The sequence below is a fragment of the Schistocerca nitens genome, chromosome 3 (genome assembly GCF_023898315.1).
Source record: "Schistocerca nitens isolate TAMUIC-IGC-003100 chromosome 3, iqSchNite1.1, whole genome shotgun sequence".
In the NCBI taxonomy this organism is placed as follows: domain Eukaryota; kingdom Metazoa; phylum Arthropoda; class Insecta; order Orthoptera; family Acrididae; genus Schistocerca; species Schistocerca nitens.
In genome coordinates, this window is record NC_064616.1 from 87,793,653 (window position 1) to 87,814,674 (window position 21,022).

General features: G+C 36.7%; 1 protein-coding gene across 2 annotated transcripts in view; it reads right to left on the minus strand.

Annotated features, from left to right (window-relative positions):
- Window positions 1–550: 550 nt before the first annotated feature.
- LOC126248061 (metal-response element-binding transcription factor 2) overlaps window positions 551–21,022 on the minus strand; it is a 122,893-nt gene continuing 102,421 nt past the window's right edge. Inside the window, exons 10-13 of one of the 2 annotated variants that reach the window (XM_049948701.1) lie at window positions 11,387–11,624; window positions 10,187–10,444; window positions 9,105–10,098; window positions 551–1,560 (exon numbers count right to left, since the gene is read on the minus strand). In XM_049948701.1, coding sequence (XP_049804658.1) covers window positions 1,511–1,560; window positions 9,105–10,098; window positions 10,187–10,444; window positions 11,387–11,624 — 1,540 coding nt within the window. In that variant the 3' untranslated portion in view covers window positions 551–1,510. Of the gene's footprint in view, window positions 1,561–7,762; window positions 10,099–10,186; window positions 10,445–11,386; window positions 11,625–21,022 lie in introns of those variants that run through there. The other variant, XM_049948702.1, reaches the window with a different exon arrangement.

Below are 21,022 nucleotides of genomic sequence, written 5' to 3' on the forward strand. Positions count from 1 at the left end.
GGTTGCGAAAGCTAGAATTTTGTGTGTATGTTTGTGTGTCTATTGACCTGCCAGCGCTATATATATTAGAGGGAAACATTCCACGTGGGAAAAATGTATCTAAAAACAAAGATGATGTGACTTACCGAACGAAAGTGCTGGCAGGTCGATAGACACACAAACAAACACACAAAATTCAAGCTTTCGCAACAAACTGTTGCCTCATCAGGAAAGGGAAAGACGAAAGGATGTGGGTTTTAAGGGAGAGGGTAAGGAGTCATTCCAATCCCGGGAGCGGAAAGACTTACCTTAGGGGAAAAAAGGACGGGTATACACTCGCACACACACACATATCCATATATATATATATATATATATATATATATATATATATATATATGTGTGTGTGTGTGCGTGTGTGTGCGTGCGTGTGTGTGCGTGTGTGTGTGTGTGTGTGTGCGCGCGCGTGTGCGTGCGTGCGTGCGCGCGCGTGCGTGCGCGCGCGTGCGTGCGTGTGCGTGCGTGCACGCGCGCGAGTGTATACCCGTCCTTTCTTCCCCCTAAGGTAAGTCTTTCCGCTCCCGGGATTGGAATGACTCCTTACCCTCTCCCTTAAAACCCACATCCTTTCCTGATGAGGCAACAGGTTGTTGCGAAAGCTTGAATTTTGTGTGTGTGTTTGTGTGTCTATCGACCTGCCAGCGCTTTCATTTGGTAAGTCACATCATCTTTGTTTTTAGATATATATTGTTTTTTTAAAACTATTATTTTCAAAATATATAGCTGTCTCCCTTCAAGTTAGTTGTATCCCCTATTTTGTTCAGTTTTATATTGAGAACACATTTGAATTTATTCATGGTTTTTGCACTGAGTACCATTAGTTGCGTATGACCCCATCTAATTTTTTCATTTTTATTTTTCTTGAACGTAACATAGAATGATGAGCATTATATTGAACAGCCACTATAGGAAACACTTGCAACAATGAAAATAATATTCCCACATATTTTTGTACCCTTGCCTCAGCTGCTGTTGTGTATTACCTCAGTAGTTGTTAGTGTTTAGCATTAGTGTATCAGTGAATTACATTACGAGTAGAAAACATTTGAGTAGTTCTGAAATACACCCAGTTTGGAATGAAGAAGAGAACTGAAATATCTCCTGATGATGAAGAAGAGATTGATGCAATTATTTCTGAAGGCAGTGAATCAGCCGAAGATTCTGATGACGGTTTTGGAGATTTGGAAACTATTCTTCCTAAGTTGATGACACCTCATTTGAGAATGTTTTCAAGCAAGTATATTTCATCTAACATTTATTTAAAACAGCAATGATGATGATGAAAATAGTAATGAATAGTAGCTTGCAAGTATATATTTAAAATAGTACTTCCATTGTTTTTGGATCCAGAAGTGGAAAATAATGGAGAAAAAATCCTGTTAGATTACCTGTGAGGCAGCCCTCTCGAAACATATTTAGAAAGACTTCAGGTCCAATGCAGCATAGTGTAAGGAATGTAAATACTGCACAGTCAGCATGTGAATTCTTTATCAAGCCTATTATTTTCCACAATATTTTGAACTGAAACCAACAAAAAGGTAACAATTTCTAAAACAGATTTATAGATGTTGACATAGAAGAATTTGAATGCTTTCTTGGCCTGCTTATACTTACAGGAGTGTACAAAGGTCATAATGAGGGCAATAGTGAATTTATGGAGCTAGATTGGGCTCATCTATTTTCTGTAGTTCTATGGCTAGGAACCAACTTACAGAATATCACAGTGTGTTTGATCCAATGATACACAGCAGTAGTGACAAAGATAGACCCAGTAAATTGGCTCAAATGAGGGTGCAAATGAAGGGTGGGTAAGGACATTACACAAAGTATACAAACCACATGAGAATATTACAGTTGATGAACAACTGGTAAATTTTAGAAGGTGGTGTCCATTTCAAAAAATGGCTCTGAGCACTATGGGACTTAACTTCTGAGGTCATCAGTCCCCTAGAACTTAGAACTACTTAAACCTAACTAACCTAAGGACATCACACACACCCATGCCCGAGGCAGGATTCGAACCTGCGACCGTAGCGGCCACGCGGTTCCAGACTGTAGCGCCTAGAACCGCTCGGCCACCCCGGCCAGCTGTCCATTTCACCAGTATACCCCCCAAAACCCGGAAAGTATGATACCAAGATATGGGTTGCATGTGACACCACCAATTACTATGTCGCAAACCAGAAAGTGTACACAGGAAAGGATCAAGACCAGCTCAAAGAAATAAATCAGGGAAAATGAGTAGTGTTGGAACTGACAGAACAATCGTCCAGGAGTTGTGAAAATATTACACAAGATAATTTCTTCACAAATTTGGAGTTGTCAAAAGCATTTGAACTAAAACATATTCCACTGCTTAGAACAATAGGAAACAATTGTCTAACTACCTAGGAAAGAACTGCAGCTACAAGTCTTTCTGGATTCCATGAATCAACTACAATAGTCTTCTACTGCCCAAAAAAGGGTGAGAAAGTAATACTGTTGAGTACTAAGCATTTCTAAAGAAAATACATGAATGTGAAGCAGCAAAATTTATCATAATCCTAGACTAATGCAACTAAGTCAGGTGTCGACACAACAAACAAATTAGTCAGGACAAACACTACAAACTGTATGGTAAGATGATGGCCCATGGTTATTGCTTATAATATAGTTATTAGTAGCCGGAATGCTCTCAGAATTTGGATGGACTTAAATCCTGACTAGAAGACATAAACAAACAACAGAATTTCTTCTTGAACTGTGAACATCTCTAGTACTAGAAAATATCCATGAAAGTGCAGAAGATGTTTTTGTCTGAAGACAACAGCCAGAGTTGCTTTTGTTTAAAATGTGAGGATGTTTAAGACTGAGGATGAAGGCAACGTCTAAAACTGTTTTCAACTGAGTTATGTCACTGTATAAAAACAAATGAAATACTGCCAATATATCCAGTGTAAATTACTTGGGGTCTTTATGACCATAGTGGCACTCAGTGAAACAAAAAATCCTGGTAATTGGAGGGTTAATTAACCTAAAAAATTTTAAACAGTTGGAAAATCATGAATGGAGTACAACTGTGCATATGAGGATAGTTCACTACTCACCAAATAGAAAAGGTGTTGCACAGAAAATAGCTACAATATGAAAAAAACCATTAACTACCACGTTCCTATTGTGCAAATGATTACAAGAAATGACATTTTGTGTGGTACTGAGGAACTGCTGCACAACTTTTAATGAGACTACACAGAAATTTTTTAAAGATTCAGCTAATTATATAAAATAGATTTCCATAACCTTTGCATATACTGGTCCTTCAATTTGACCTTGAGGATTCACTGGTTCAGGTATGTTGAGCAATAACAGAATTCTTAAAAGTACTGTGCAACACCACCACCCTGTCTGTGGCATATATCTTTAGAGAGTATGATACCAAGATATGGGTTGCATGGGACACCACCAATTACTATGTCGCAAACCAGAAAGTGTACACAGGAAAGGATCAAGACCAGCTCAAAGAAATGTCACTATGACAGCAGCAGTTTTCACTACAAAGTAATAAAAATTATGGGACAACAAATTATACATATCATTTACATCTGGACTTATTCTATTCTGAGAAAAATCTTGCTGAGGTTTACCGTAAAGGAAGACAGACACTTTATAAGAAAACATCTTTCAAGGCAACAACTGTGCACTTCAGCAGCAAATTTTAAAAATCTATGTTTCTATAGTACAGCTAGCACACCAGCTCTTGAATTATTTCTATAATGAAAACAGTAGTTTGCTTTTAGTTAATAATTTTAAATTATTCTGACCCTCAATAACAGCAAAGATGTTTCAATTTTCTGCCTCAAATCCATTGTACTTTTATTGAAATGTTTGTCATTTCCAAAGACTCATCACATGGATATGCTTAGTGCTTCCTTTTTAAATACAGTTTCTGACTGAAAAAAGAAATAGTCACTTCCATGGAATCCAAGAGTATAAACCAAGACCACATCAATTACAACATTATTTCCTTCATTCCCCTGTTCTATAGTGTTGCTTAATTATTTTAAATTTTATAACACTGCCTGCAATTGTCAGTGGTGTGACACCTTTTGTAACCTGTACGATCAACATGTGGGGTAGATGTCACAAATAAAACTTATCATCATCAAAATTAATGCTTCAGTGCTTTGGCAGTTGTACCTTAGCACACAAGGTGTGTGTTGGGACAGTTCAGTTTTAATATGTCTTTAAGTCTGAGTCTTTGCTAAGCATTTATGCTTCAATAACTTCTTGATGGCCAGCACTTGCATAAATCACTGCATGACAGACTAGTGTAAGAGATCAACGACACAGGCACATACTGAACAATGTTAATAGCTGCATCTGGTAAGTTCATTAAAATGTAAGGAAAATGTTAATCATTTTGTATATCACTTTGTATATCACAACAATCCAATTTCAAAATAATCTTAAAACTTTATTCTTGATACGATATATATATATATATATATATATATATATATATATATATATATATATATATATATATATATATATATATATATATATATATATATGAAAAATTTTGCATATAGGTCACAAAGAATTCCTTCTGCAAAGAATTACTTTCTAGCCGCAACAGCAAACTGGAGATTTTTCCACAGCCAAATTCAAAACAGTGACGTTTTACATCTGCATGGTTGCAAGAATTTTGAAAAAAAAATTATATATATATATATATATATCAACACTTTCACAAAATCAGTCATCTTTAATGGGTTTTTCGCGTCATCTTTTCAGGATGTACAATATATATCAAACTGCAAATGCATTATATTCTTAGTGACTATGACAGGCATCACTGACATCTCAGAATACCACAGGTTAAAGAATTTAACATAAGATTTAGGAACCATTGTCACTATAGTATCTTTGTCAAATGAGTGTCAACTCTGAGTTGTGTAAACTGAATAACTGCTTAGCAGCTAAATACAGCTTAAAGATAAAAATTGGGCCATTCATGTTATACACTTTTAAGATGGCACAGCCTATATTCAAGGCAAACAGCATCAGAAACCAGAAGTTCAGAACAAAATTGTTTTGATAACTGCTGATGACTGACTTATTAACTAACTCTGGGGGGTCAACATGCTCTCTTTTATTGTACAAAATATAGAGAAACAGACAGTTCAGAACAAAATTGTTTTGATAATTGCTGACGACTTTGACTTCCTTATTAACTAACTATGTGGTCGACATACACACTTTACTTTTTTTTTTTTTCAATCTAACTTTAGTGAGTTTCCATATTCAAATAATGTTTATAATAGATGGCAAATAATAAGGAAAAGGGAGCACATAAAACATACTGGGAACTGATTTCACATTTTCAAAAATTAGACAAGAGATGTATAAATTCAGGCATTAACTATCATGTATCAAACTTTATTGTACATTTATTATATTGGTTCTTCCTATAACCACCCTACTTCCTACCTCCCCATGATTTTGAGATAAATTGAATTGATTTTCCTAATTTTCATCACCATCGAAACAGTTTTAAACCTACACTGATTTCTTTAATTGTTGTTTCAAACATGACTTGCACTTTCAGTTTGTTGCAACTGCCTTTCCTCCATCCAGTGCCAGTGACCTATTTACTCTGTCATTGTCTTCACTTAGTGAGAGCTGGTCAAATAATAACATACAACACTTTTTCGTTTTAAAATATTACACATCCCATTCTGAATTATATATATTCCCTCTGTATTTTTAGGATTATGTCTACTTTACTTAAAGCCCAATTAACAGCTTAGACAAATTTACTTCTTAGACAAATTTACTTCTTAGACAAATTTACTTCTAGACTTCAGGAGTATTATCTCACTCATGTCTATGGTGAGCATTGGAAATGAATTAAATTTAATCATTAATAATTGTTTCTTCTGCACACCCTTAGGGATTCTGTAGATTTGGTTCCAAAACAACTAGTGCACTACTTTTAAAGCAGTTCAAAGTCACTGAAGACTATAGGCTGCAGTTCATGAAACTGAAAGGCAATATTTTCCACCTGTATTTTAGGATTACTGCGATATTTATTATGAAAAAGAGGCATATCTCTTAAAATCAGCTAGACAGAGTAAAAGTAACAATGTAATACACTGGCCATCAACCATCATGGATGTGAATAAGGCGTTACTTCAAACCTTTCTAGTTGAAAACTGAGCCAATCTCACTATTCATGTAAAATATAAATTACACAAAAACATAAAACAGAAATTAAATGATGTACCCAGTAGACAGAAAAAAAAACTTTTCACACCAATAAAGAATAATGTATATACAAGCCAACTGAAGATCCCATTGAGAATAATCAAATGAGGAAGTTAGGGTGCTAGCTGCCAGATACAAACACATGCCATAAGTAAAAATCAAAACACAACCAACCAAAGATTACATATATGCACTAACACTGATACATTGCATTACATTTATTCTGTAAAAAAAGTAGTTTTTATTTACAATGTTCAAAATGTATTAAAAATTTTGTTGTAATGTTTCAGACTCCCACAAATAACTTAGCAGGACCCAATTCTTTACTTTAAAACACTTTGGCTTGGATTTCACACATATTAAAAATGTCATTTCCTTACTCATCTCAGACTTAAGCATAAACAGTCTTCAGCTTACTGATTATGATAATGGAACCTCACAGTCTAAAAGAAAATTGGACAGTTAGAAAATTGATAAAATAATTTAGAAATCTTAAGTAACAACAATTAGGGGAAAATTAGGGCAATTTTAAGTGGTCACAATCTGAATTTCAGACATTCAGAACAATAAGAGAATAACTACAAAGAAATTTTGTGTGTTAAGCTAGACAATAACGGCACAATTTTAACGGAGAACAGATATCCACTTCATTAGGGTCAGTGTTCCTGTTTTTATCAGACATGTTTAAATGAATAGTAGCCAATCATATCATCTAATGCAGTAAAATTGTAAAAATTTAACAGACAGTTTTCATATAAAACAAGTGTGTCTTTGCTTATCTGATAAATAGCTCAAAAGAATTGTTTTGGCACTCTTTTCTTAAACTACTTGTACAGAATGTAGCATTTTTTTCTCTGTTACTCCCAACACTAGCACTCCATATATAAACTAACATCCGAAGATTTTACACGAGGGTATTCCGATATTAATGACGCACATTATTTGTGGAAAATATCCTGGATTGTCCACATAAAGTCTCTGATTTTAAAATAAAACATTTAAGTACATCATAGTGAAACTAAAAACTGTCAAATTATGCTTCTGCAGAAGACTAGTTCAGCGAGTGTGGATTTCAAACGTGAAGAGTTGCCACTGTTAGAAGCCACTCAAAGTAGTGCCAGTATCAGTGCACAACTTTTTAATAAATACTGATAAAATCCAAAGTACACAGCAAACTAACATGGTTAGTCAGATGACTGCCATGTAGTATTACTCAGTGCTTCATGTGTCTTATGAGCAAGATATATGATGCACAATATGCAACATCATCAAACTTATAGCAACCTCTACTATGCACTCTGTTCTCATTTATAAAGGACTGCTTATATTAGCATGGTGAGTACAAGGTAGCTTTGTGGTCGTACAGAAAGGGGGGGGGGCAAGAGGGAGGGAGGGAGGGAGGGAGGGAGAGGGAGGGAGGGGGAGGGGGAGGGGGGGGGGGGAGAGAGAGAGAGAGAGAGAGAGAGAGAGAGAGAGAGAGAGAGAGAGAGATCTAAAATGGAATAAACAACAAAGGGGGAGGGGCAGTGGCAGACCTAAATATGTATGGGATCTCAGCTTCAAAATATGAGAAAGTGTATTTATTCTGCATACAGTTAAATCTACTCAATTTTTAGTCCCAAAAATGTGTAGATGAAAATAAGAACTTGTGACTACAGGGTTCTGGTTAGATTTTGCACAATTAATACAGTAAACCAATGAAAAATATTTTCCAAATTGTGATAAACTGACAAATTCTGGAGACAGTAATTATCAAGATGATAGTACTCACTCACACCCATATTCTTAGCATTACCTGTGTTGTAAACGCAAACCCAATCCAGAAAAATAATGAAAATATTACAATGGAGTTATAAGATATCTAAAATGTGGACAAATGCTATCATGTTAATTCCAAACATATCAGACATGCACTGTCAGTTATCACAGGTCCTTAAGTATACAAGTACAGCAATCATTTTCATGCATTCTTGTTGACGGCTTCATTTTGTAATAATGTACACCCACAGCTCCATTAAACACTTATTTATATACACAGTTCACTTTTTTGAACAAGTCTTATGGCCATGAAGCATAAACATAACTAAAACTCTATACACAAGATAAAAATGAATAAAATACAACAAAGCACAAAACTTAAGTATGCAAAAAGTTTATGCCCGAGTAAGTGCCAACGCATTAAAAACGTAACAACCGTTCTATGCCCTTTATGAAGGAGGACATGTGGGTACAACAGTGCAAGAATTGCCAGCCACTTTACTGTTAGATGACCCAGTTTCTTCAGTAAACTAAATCACTGACTTATTACCCAAAATCTAGTCTTTATGAGATATGACATTAAAATGTAACATGATGATTCAGTCAGGTAAACAGTATAATATGACACGATGTCACATAATAAGTCAGTGTTAAAAACATAACTGAATGTCTTATGAAGCACATAGCCGAAACAAAAGGTATTACAACATATACAACATATTAAGAAATAGTAGGTAACTATAATATAATTTTAACATGGTCACTGTAAACATCGGCGATCTTAGGGGACTACATTACACATTTATGTAATCCCCTCAAAAACGTGAGAGTGGTGGAAATAGAATACACGTGAGCACTCATTTTCACGATACAGAAACACAGTCCCACAAAGCCAAACAACTTCACATAACACAAAACATTAATACACCGATAAATGCTCAGTTATCTGGTATTCCAAACATATATTATTTGTACAATAATACTTTGAGATATTTATTCATTTCACTTTAACTATTACGCAGAAGGACCTTCCCACTCAATAAGATACTGTGTCTTACCCATTGGAGTAGTCCTCTTAGCTCTAATTGTGAACTTCTCTCCAGCAGCAATTCGATTTGCTGCACCGAAATATATATTGACTGATGATTTGAGATCATCCATAGATATCTGTACAGGGTTTTGTTTCACTGGTGAAGATTTTAAAGATGCAGACTGAGAAACTAATTTTTTATCACTGACTTTTGTTTCTTGTCTCTGTGTTGCTCTCAAACGCCTTCCATTTAATGCATAGTCCATACAGCTACCAATCTGACCACCATTGACACTGCTGGAAGATGATGGCCCACCACTACTGCTCGAATACATGCTTCGCAATGAGCGTACTGAAGTCATGCCACTAGACCATACATCATTTGGTTTTACAGCTTGATCTGGACGCGTTGGAACATAGGCCGCTGTTTTACTTGCTGTTCCTCCAGATGAATTTGCTAAAGATTGCACAGAGCTTCCACTAACTGAACCTAAACGACTGCGACGATGCCTACGCCTCTTCACTTCACCATTTCTATCTATTCTAATATCTTTCTCACTTAACTGCCTTTTGGCAGGTCGTGGGGGCAATGGATGGGGGAGAACTGGATTGAGAGGAAGAGGAAGTGTAATTGGATTTATATTCTGGGAGTTCTGTGTTGCACAGGAACTAAACAAACTCCCAGAAACATTCAAACCACTTGGTGCTGCAAGAAGCTCAGTTAAGCTGTGAAATGGATTATTTTTCCCCTCAAAATCTTTTGGCGGTGGAATAAACGAGTCCAGTGTTCCCCGGGATGAGGTTTCATCACCACTGGTATCCCCAGGAGTTGAAGGAGGAACAAACGAAATTTCTGTTGGTGGAACTGTTTGAGAGCCAGGACCTGCAGCTGATGATTCAGTTGGCACTGGAGTTGTAACTGTGGATGATGATGAAGATGCAGCTGATGGAACAGCTTGAGGTGTGTCTGGAGTTGATGAGGACGGAGGTGTAGGTGGTAATTCCTGGCTGCTTTTCTGACTCTGAAAAAAAGAACTGTAAGTTAAAAACAAGGCCAAGCAGTGTATGTCTGTGTTTTTTCCTCACAGGCAGTTTACTTTGGATACAAACCTGTGCAATTGCATTCTTAAGCAATTTCCGAGCTTTACGGGCAGTAAAATTCTTTGCGTGGTTCTCTATCTGTTGCTGTTTATGCCGCCGCCGCCTCAACAACCTTTCTTTCTGTGTTTGAACAACACAGCCTCTTAGGTTTTTATGCCTTCGCCTTAGAAGAGTCTGCTGAAGTGTATACCGATTTGCAGGAGACAAAGAAGATGACTTCTTGACAAAACCACCACCACTATAGCGATCAGAGTTTCTTGCTGAAACCTGAAAAAACATTTAAATTAACCTTAGAGTTTATTTATAAAACTGTCTTTGCTTAGTAGACTACTAAATTTGTTTAGTCAGAATAATAAAGTCTGAGTCAAAACAAGTATACAATAAGTCACCTGTTTCAAACAGGAAAAAGGTGGGCAACATTTCAGTAATTTAGGAGATTGAGTTTATGTGGTCTTTGGAGATTAACAAGTAGAATTACAATTATTAAGGCAGTTTATTATCTTCCAATACTTCTTTCAATACACAAATTCTGTAATGTCTGAGGAAACTTTTGCCATCTCTCAAATAACAACACAGACCAGACTAGTTAATTCCAATGCTGTGTATGGTTAGAATTACAAGCATATTGCCAAATTGAATGACTGGTGTTAACACTAAAAATATCTGTCAGAATAAGAATAATAAAGAACAGTGATGTTCAGTTTGTTACAAAACTGTTGATGACCCTATGTAGCAGTATCACAAATACAGGTGTGACTATATGCTACTATGATGTCAAAAGAAACTACGTGTTTACTTTAGAACAGCTAAACAGTCTAAACACTAATGAGAATAAAAGTTACATTTTGTGAGGATGAGAAGAATGATGACATTTCACATTCTTCAAAAATCTAAGTGAGAAATGAATTATAAAGCAAATAATTTGTTTTAAACATATTATCTCTTGATCAAAACTACATTAGAACACTATTTTTTTCCTTATTAACAACATCAGTAGTTACTTTATTTTATAATTAATAAGTATAGGTGAAATGCACATTATTTTTATCACTACCATAGAAAACACTACATTCGTACTGATGTGCCACTAAGGCTGAGTAATCCTGAATCAAACATATCTATTATTCTCTAACCATCTCTCACATTTTGTTTCTATAGCTACCATATTATTAACTAGTTATGCTATCTTCTGCTCCTTACTACAACTACCTTTTCACTTGCTGTATGTCTTGCATCAGACATGGAATTAATATGTAATATCTTAATTCCTGGTGTAGGTGGCAGTCCATTTGTAGTGGGGTGGCCATCATTTGTACAAGATGGTGAAATATCTTTGGAGTTTGCATTTGCTGACCCTCCAGTCTTAATGGAATTTTGATTGCTGCCTGAAGAGTTTTCACTGTGACAAAATCCTTTACCAAGGTGGCATTTTCCTGACACAAGTGCACTGAAAGTAATTTTCCATTGTAAATTACTCTTAAACAGAAGTAAAAATAACACTGCACAATCTAACAGAAACTACTTATAGAAATGTAAATCAATAATGCCTCCTCCTTGAAGAGTACATCATCATCTCCTCTTAAAACCTAACCAAATTCCTAATTTCAAATTTGATATGTTATTCATAAAATAATGGGTGTAAAGCAAGCACAAACTGTATGGATATGTAACTACACAAAATTCTAACAAAGCTGTGGCTAAGTTATCTTCATAATGTCCAGATGATTTTCTTGAATGCTAGCCAAACACCTGTGCATACATACACTATTTGTCTATTAAATAACCATTAAAAGCAATCTTTCATCATAGTATGATTAAACATTCTACAAGTATCTAAGAACACATACGCATAAACCTCTAAATTAACTGAGTATTGAAAATACAAGGTCCAAAGCTTTATAGTTGAAGATGCACATCTTACATCTTCCTTCTCAGTGTAATATCGGACACCATGAACCATGTGGAATCAAAGGTATATAAAGTTTGTTGCAACAGGTCTATGATGTAATCATAATTTTCCGACTCAATTAAAGAGAGGACCTTCATAACAGAAAATATTTCTTGCGTTTATTTTATGTTTTATTAAACATAAAAGAAACTTCAAACTTGTCATAAAAGTGATACATAAATAGTGCCAGGGAGGGAGGGAAGGAGGGACGACCATTTCAACCAAGACACAACAAAACACGTTATTTGTGTGGAATTACTACATTTGCTTCTTGAAACACTTCCTTCATTCACAATAACACATCAACTACAAAAAACCAACTTCCTTTTCCACATTTTTACCCATCACAAAAAAGTAAGCTTGAACTGTACTTACTTTCCTTGCCATCCATTCTTAAATAAGAAGACCTTATCACATTTTGTATGTCACTGATGATACTGTAAATATAAATCTGTTGATTTACCCTTAACTCTTCCTAGGGACTAATTTACTACATTATTGGTACTTTCATCACAAAAATGTTCAAAACTACTACAGCAACTTAATATTCTGCAGAATCGAAAGTTAATAATAACAATCGCATTTCATGACAAGAAATGTCTCCCCCATCAACCACGGACATTGCTGAGGTGTGGTGGCCTGCATTCCTCAATGATTCAGACACAAAATCGGAGGGGTATCTGTGGAGAAGCCAGACAAATACACGATTCCCAAAAAAGAACAGCAGTGTTTTCAATAGTTGCAGAGGCAATAGTTTTTAATGATCGACTGATCCAGTCTTAACAAGGCCTTGCTATGTTAGTATTGTGAACAGCTGAAAGCAAGTAGAAACTACAGCCATTATATTTCCCGATGACACGCAGTTCTAATGTATCGATTCTACTGTATGGCTTAATTGTGATGGAATCCTACTGGATAAAATATTCCAGAGGTAAAATAGTCCCCCCAGTTGGATCTCCAAGTGGGGACTACTCAGGACGGTGTTGTCTTAAGGGGAAACAAAACTGGCATTCTATTGATTGAAGCATGGGATGTTAGAGAATTTAAAAAGGGAAATGGATACGTTGAAGTCAAATATAGTGGTAATTAGTGAAGTGTGATGGCAGGGACAGGATTTCTGGTCACGTGAGTATAGATTTATAAGCGCAAAATCAAATCCGTCTGATAACAAATGAGAAAATATGGATGTGGGGAATTTACTATGAACAGCATAGTGAACTTGTTATTGTATCTGAGATAAAGATATAGATATAAAGCAACACCCACTACAGTAGCACAAGTTTATACACCAACTATAATTGTGAGTGGTGAAACAGGCTGCTGGAGGGGAAAGTTTAGAATGTAACACACCCCCCCCCCCCTTTTCGTGAATGTTTCCCCACTAATGTTCTCGGTGTATATATCATTCGGAAGCCTTCAGCCTGTGCATGTGAAGCCAAACCCCACAAATTATGCCAATGAACAATGACTTATTTTAAACAATTTATTAGGGTTTTGAAACCATATGCCAATGAAATGTGTAGAAAATACCATAGTGAAACAGTAGTGTCTCTACCTTAACGTATGTCATGTAATTTAGAGGGTATATTACAGCCAAGTACACTATAGTACTGTTCACTTATTAAATTATAAAGCTATTTCAGTTCTGATTATGTGAATATTTTAAGTATTCCTCAGCATTGTACATTAGTATTTACCTCGATGCAAAGCACTAACATGGGTTTTCTTCACTTCATATTGATAAATTGTTAGCAGAAGAGAGAAAAACGAAGACAACAGGAAAGGCATCTGCGAGAGGGAACAGTGTTTACAGCTATGGGGAGTGGAAGAACAAGAAACATAACTTTTAAGGCAATTAATTTTTATTTACCTGAACCTGTCTTGAATAACTAAGGTTATCTGAGGAGTAATCTGAAGCAATGACAATAACTACAATGAATGTTTCTCGGATGCCTTCCTCCAGAATGTCATTTTCTTGTCTTCAGCACAGTGCACACAATCAATTCAGTCTTCCACCATGACACCCTCAATGGATTCCTAAAATACATTTTGTAAATCTTATTAGGGTTTTGAAACCATATACCGATGAAATGAGTAGAAAATGGATATGACTTTTCCTTTCACTAAGTTTCATAAATTTTCCATTAGGTTGTATTGGCAGCTACAAGGGGGCTGCCCTATAATTTCATGGTCCATTTCTGCTACCAAGTTGTCAATTTCAAATGGATTGTAAAGGTGCTTGTTGCACCTGACTTACTTTTTGAGAAACCGGGTCTCATCAAGACAAATAATAGTGGCAGTGATTTTCTCTCTCTGATGAAGTGCATTTTTCTCAGAAAAGTTGTCCTAGCTACTACAATATCAGATCTCTCCACCAGAATGCATCTTCATTATTATATTTTCTGTACCTGATACCAAAGCATTCAGAATCCTTAGACACAGATTGTGGCTGCCTGCAAAAGCAATCTTGAGTTAATAAAAGTCTGTCATATTTTGCTTTGTTGTGCAGGGGGCCAAGCGAAGACACTCCTGTGTGACATCATGAACACTGCCAGTGATGTACCTAGTGTTGGTAGTTATGTAGTCGACTGATCTCCTCCCTACTGGCCTGGTCGGTTCTAACACCCAGGGCCACCTGTGTGTTGAAAAGGGAAGTGGAACCCCAAGAGGCCCTGGTGCTGGCTTCTACGTTGAAGTTCAGTGCTGGCAGCACTCTGAGAAGTGTTGTTGCTGGAAGACTGTCAGTTTCTCCATCAGTAGATTGTAGGTGGCAAGCACCATCAAGTTCATCAGGTGAAGACAATCCTTAGTACATCTTCAGCTAATTCACTTATGAGCTGGAGCATCAAAGACATACATAGATTCACTACAGTATCATAAATTACAGAATCGCATGCTATTGTGACTGCCACCGATTCTACTGGTGAGCTGACGAGAGCCGGAAAAATGGAGTAGTTAAAGGGAGCTAGCGCAAGGCTATGACGTGAGGCTCAGTTCTTAATGACTGCATCTGTCATTCTTATTCTACTACATTCACCTAATAGGCTGTTAACTGCCGTATTGGGTCATCACTATGTGTTCTTGTGTAAGAGAGAGTTCCTTACGCCACGTCTTATGGGATAACAAATATGCTTGTCTCTCTCCCCTTGGTTTTCTGTCGCAGTCTTCTTTCTGTCGAATGTGTATTTCTCATCCAGCGGACAGCGTCATAATGTGTCGAAGCCCTGAACCACCTGCAACATACTAGTATGCTTCCTCCTTTGACCTCCATCTCTGGCTTAACTTGATACTGTCTGTGGTAATGTGAATGACTTTACAGTGCAATGAACAATGTCTCTTTGTAAATCATCCAAATCAGTGACAGTTCGTCCACCAGTATCTTTCCTTGGAGCTTTAAATTTCGTTTACTGACCACTGGTTCCATTACCCAAGCTTCTGCAAATATTTTCTATACAGATACAGTGAAATACCACTGCTGATTGGTTGCATATAGTGCAGAGGTGCTGCAAGTGTTCATTCCTCCAACAATTCATGTGGGGGATTTTTCACTGAGTGATATCTGTTTGCATAAGGTTTGCTTCGACATATGGGGTGTCATACTGTATCTGTCTGGACGGTATGTCTTATGGTAGAGACATGATGCCAAATAATGTGCCAGGCAATTGTTAATATGTTCCCTTGTACATATGATACACTAGTATGCTTTCCAATATTTATAATCTGTTAATTCTATCTACGTGTCAAGCGATGTATTCATATATAATGAGAAATTTATTTTAACCTTTCAACACAGGTATTCTACACGCATCATTAATACCCTTCTTTGTACATGATGATTTATCTCTTATATAAGATGTAAATGAATATAGCAGTCCTATGTTTCTCTCTTTAAATTATGTCGTGGGACGACATGTAAAACTTGTACTGATCCTATAATTTCTTGGAAAAAATATATAGCAGTAGGTTTGGATTATTGATCTGCATACATTAAATGTATTAAATAGTCTTTGCTATTCTGTAATAAAGGACAGTGTACTCCTTTTCTATGCATGACATTGTTGTTAAAATTTGTTCTATATTTTGATGTACTACTTATATACATACATCATTTCCTGTACAAATTTCAAATACAAGTCCAAATCATTTTAATTTTTCTATTTTTATGACATAGATCATGATTATTGTAGTTCCACTCTCATCTGCACTGACAAGGGAACCTCCCCATCGCACCCCCCTCAGATTTAGTTATAGGTTGGCACAGGGATAGGCCTTGAAAAACTGAACACAGATCAATCGAGAAAACAGGAAGAAGTTGAGTGGAACTATGAAAAAAATAAGCAAAATATACAAACTGAGTAGTCCATGCGCAAGGTAGGCAACATCAAGGAGAGTGTTAGCTTACGAGCGCCGTGGTCCCGTGGTTAGCGTGAGCAGCTGTGGAACGACAGGTCCTTGGTTCAAATCTTCTCTCGGGTGAAAATTTTAATTTTTTTATTTTCAGATAATTATCAAAGTTCAGGCACTCACACATAATCAACTTCGCTCTCCAAAATTCCAGGACATGTTCAGATTTGCTTGGGCATATACAGAATTTGACGGTCTACGCACGGAAACATTTGAAAACTTAAAAAACATATGTTTTGACAGAGCACAGGGAAAACTGTGCGACTCAAACTGTTGCATTCATTTGATGCAGTTTATGTGACAAACTCTTTATGTTTTCATCACTTTTTTTGGAGTTATTATCACATCCACAAGAAAACGTAAATCGGGCAAGGTAGAAGAATCTTTTTACCCATTCGCCAAGTGTGCAAGTTAGGTGGGTCGACAACATATTCCTGTCATGTGACGCACATGCCGTCACCAGTGTCGTAAAGAATATATCAGACGTGTTTTCCTGTGGAGCAATCGGTTGACCTATGACCTTGCGATCAAATGTTTTCGGTTCCTATTGGAGAGGCACGTCCTTTCGTCTACTAATCGCACGGTTTTGCGGTGCGGTCGCAAAAGACAAGACACTAAACTTATTACAGTGAACAGAGACGTCAATGAATGAACGGACAGATCGTAACTTTGCGAAAATAAAGAAAGTAAAATTTTCACTCGAGGAAGGAGTCGAACCAAGGACCCTTCGTTCCGCAGTTGCTCACTCTAACCACGGGACCACTGCGCTCATAAGCTAATACCGTCTTTGGTGTTGCATATCTTGCACATGGACTACTCAGTTTGTATATTTTGCTTATTTTTTCATAGTTCCACACAACTTCTTCCTGTTTTCTCGATTGATCTGTGTTCAGTTTTTCAAGGCCTATCCACTGTGTCAATTTATAACTAAATCTGAGGGGGGTGCGATGGGGAGGTTCCCTTGTGAGTAGCCTAGACATCAGGTGATGTATGCAATATAGATGAACATTGTATTACTGTGGTTAAAAATATGTATTATAAGTTTTGTTACTAGTTTTTAACGTTGATCTGTTCATAATATTGTGTGTATGGCACTTTAAAAAAAATAAAAAATACAGGGTGTGTCACATAAAACTGGCCCGTAAAGTCAACACATGTAACTGATGCTCGTTTTCTGTCAAGTTTCATTCAAACTCCTCAAGGACTCCCAAATACACGTCATAGTTCACAGTCATCTCAAAGAATATGGGCCATAATGTGTGTGGCAGAAATGGCACACCAATTTTCTCGCCATGCAAGGGTACCTTGTGGATCGCATGTGGATTTTCTGTCGACCAATCCTGGTTGTTTTGGGAATTTATGTACCCAGAGAGGTGGAACCATACCTAGTCACTCATGATGAGCCTTAGTGGGTCCAAGACACCACTGGCAATACTTCTCAACAGTCATGAACAAAAACGCACACTCTTCTACAGATCAGGCTCCTTCAGTTCTTGCAGAACACTTATCCGGTATGGGTTTAACTTCAGTCCCCTTAAAACACATCTGCAACTTCTCTCACTTGCACAAACCTGTGACTCAATCTCCTGGTTGACTTACGATGACTCCTTGTTACTATCTCCTGCACCTGCCACTTTAATTCAGGTGTGCAGACAGGTACTGGTCTGTTCCTGGAAGCATATTGAATCAATCCTGTATGCCGCCATTTTTTCAATCAATTCCTGTAGGATGTTTTTTGCTGGCACAGAATGTCCTGGAAATTTCTCCTGAAACAAGTTCTTTGTTTTCACAAAAGATCCAGTGCAAATGACCACTTCAACAATGGCAACATGTTCGTGAACCTAATACGACATTCTCTCTCTCTCTCTCTCTCTCACGCACACACACACACACACACACACACACACACACACACACACACACACACCTCTCTCTCTCTCTCTCTCTCTCTCACACACACACACACACACACACACACACTAAACCAGTTTCACACGACAAGGTCCTTTCCTCAACTGATTTCAACAAATTTCACTGGCTGCAGCTATAGCTGTGTTACCCAACAACAAAGTTCCGCGCAGTGTCAGAACATAAGAGGAAATGGTTAGTGCTTGCATGACTGTTTGAACGACATTTCTCATTTTCCATTATTATCGATATGCCCACATGCACTGGAACATTATCATTGTATACAACAAGCTGGTTTTACATGCTGCACCACGTATACTGACTAGCCATTACAATGATAAAACCTAAACTTAAGTACAGGCATTCAGATGTAAATTAGAAACATGACACAGATTGCACCATAATACTGATATCCTTCCTTGAAAATAACTTTCTTTTTAAGATCTTGTCTACATTTAACACACTGCGAGCCTAATAATTTCTTCATTCCCTCATATATGTCATACATATTTTTGCCCAACAAATTTTATCAAAATTATATACTTGAATTATACATAAGATTTTTATATTTCTCTGATTTGGATTATATATTAGTGTATATAAAAATGTTCCTTAACAATGTATTAACAATTATATGGAATTATGTATCTATGTTTTATGCAGTATAAAAGATGAAAAACCAGTCAACTGTCACCATGTCACCTGGTGGATGTACATGGTGGTGGTGGTTGTGTTTACACCACTTCTCTGTCAGCCCTCAGCTGGTGGTGAACATGAACACTTGTAACCCACACAATACATAGTAATTTTACATTTGATATGCCGATTTCTAGTGATCTTCATGATAGTAGGAAGAGTATAGGCAATGTAAAGAGACTTGTGACACTGATGGACAATATGTTGTAATGTTTTAAAGCATAATATAATTATATAGGTTATGTTACAAGTCTTTATTGATGATTGTAAAACATTTATCCTATCAATTTCTGTTCATCTTTTGCAGATTTGATGACAACTGCATAGCTTTGTTGAAACTGGTCCTCGTCCAATAAAACAATTTTTTAGCAATCTTGGCTTGTAAAGTTTTCTTCAGTTACCACACCTGAGAAAGGCAAAATACCCTCAGACTTAATACTGACATACCATTAGTTTAAAAAGTCATGGTTGTAAAAAACTGACACGCATTACTTACAGAAGAGTGGAAAAACTGGTATGAGCCTACCTCAGAGATCAGTTTGAATTTCAGAGAAATGTGGTAACACGTGAGGCAATACCAATCTAACAATAAAATCTTCAAAAATAGACTGAGGAAAGGCAAACCTATATTTATGGCATAGTCCATCATCTTTCAGATGTGCATCCAGGAAAGCAGTATCTCTTCTTCCCATATTCTGGCTGTTGACCATACAACTATCTTCAAGGTGAGGCAGAGACTGAATTAAAAGCACTTGATACAATGATTTACAGGGGAGTAAACATGCAAGCACCAGTGATAGGACAGTGGCCAGAAGAGTGTCAGTCATAGATAATAAACTTTATGCATCACAAAATAAAACACAGCACGTGCAGAGGCAGCAAACCCACAGTGCCTAAAAATTATGTGATTAATCATTAAAATGGATGGTGTCTTAGAATACCTGACATAGAAGACCAGAGTAATAATTCCTATACATGAAATGTATGACTTCTGTGATTTGTCAAACTGGAAACGCTTGTGTTGGTTGAGAAAGTTATCTAATTGTACTGACTGTCTTATCTCTGACCCACACACATTTACTCCACAGTTTATTGAAGTATGCAAATAAAATTACCATTCATTTACAGTGCAAAGAATGGAAATCAGCTGGCAACAGTTTTATCTGACAGTATCATGTTTCCTGATCCTTTAGTACAACAAATCTTAGAAAAATCAACCCACTTTGGAGAGAGATTCAATACGGTGTATTAGCTAAACTATATATTTTTGTGGTAAGCAAGTACAAATATGAAAACTGAACTCTAGTTTCCCAAATTTGTACATCAATGTGCGGCTTGCTCAGCTTGTTCGTATCAGCCAATCAAGCAGACCTTGGGCTATGTTACATACGAAGCTGTCACCACAGACTCCATTTCAGAAAATAACAATATTACTGAGTAAGTATTCAGATAAACACTCTCCGTGTTCTGCTGTATTCCCAGAAACACCTTAGTGTGACAGATCATGTTGTGTTGTGATTGGCTGTTAGGACCATACAAGATTTTTACAAAACACACAGTTTTTGGTATGATTTGTTGAGCAAATTTTTTGGGAATTGTGATGTCAGAGGATAAAACTGTTATCTCTAAACAAGTTTATAAAGTTTGAGGATATGTTCATCACTATGTGAAAAGCAATGATGAAACTAGCAATCTTTTGAGAAACACAAAGCCAGCTTCACACATAGATGAAAGGAACACAAACACATGGTGCTGCACTTTCAAACTAGGCTGCCAACTCTCATTGCCACATATACTGCCAAGTCTGTATTCACAGCCATAGGTTCTCATTTCAATCCTTGGATGGTGCAAAAACTTTATAAATGACTACATGGCAAAGAATCTGTTAT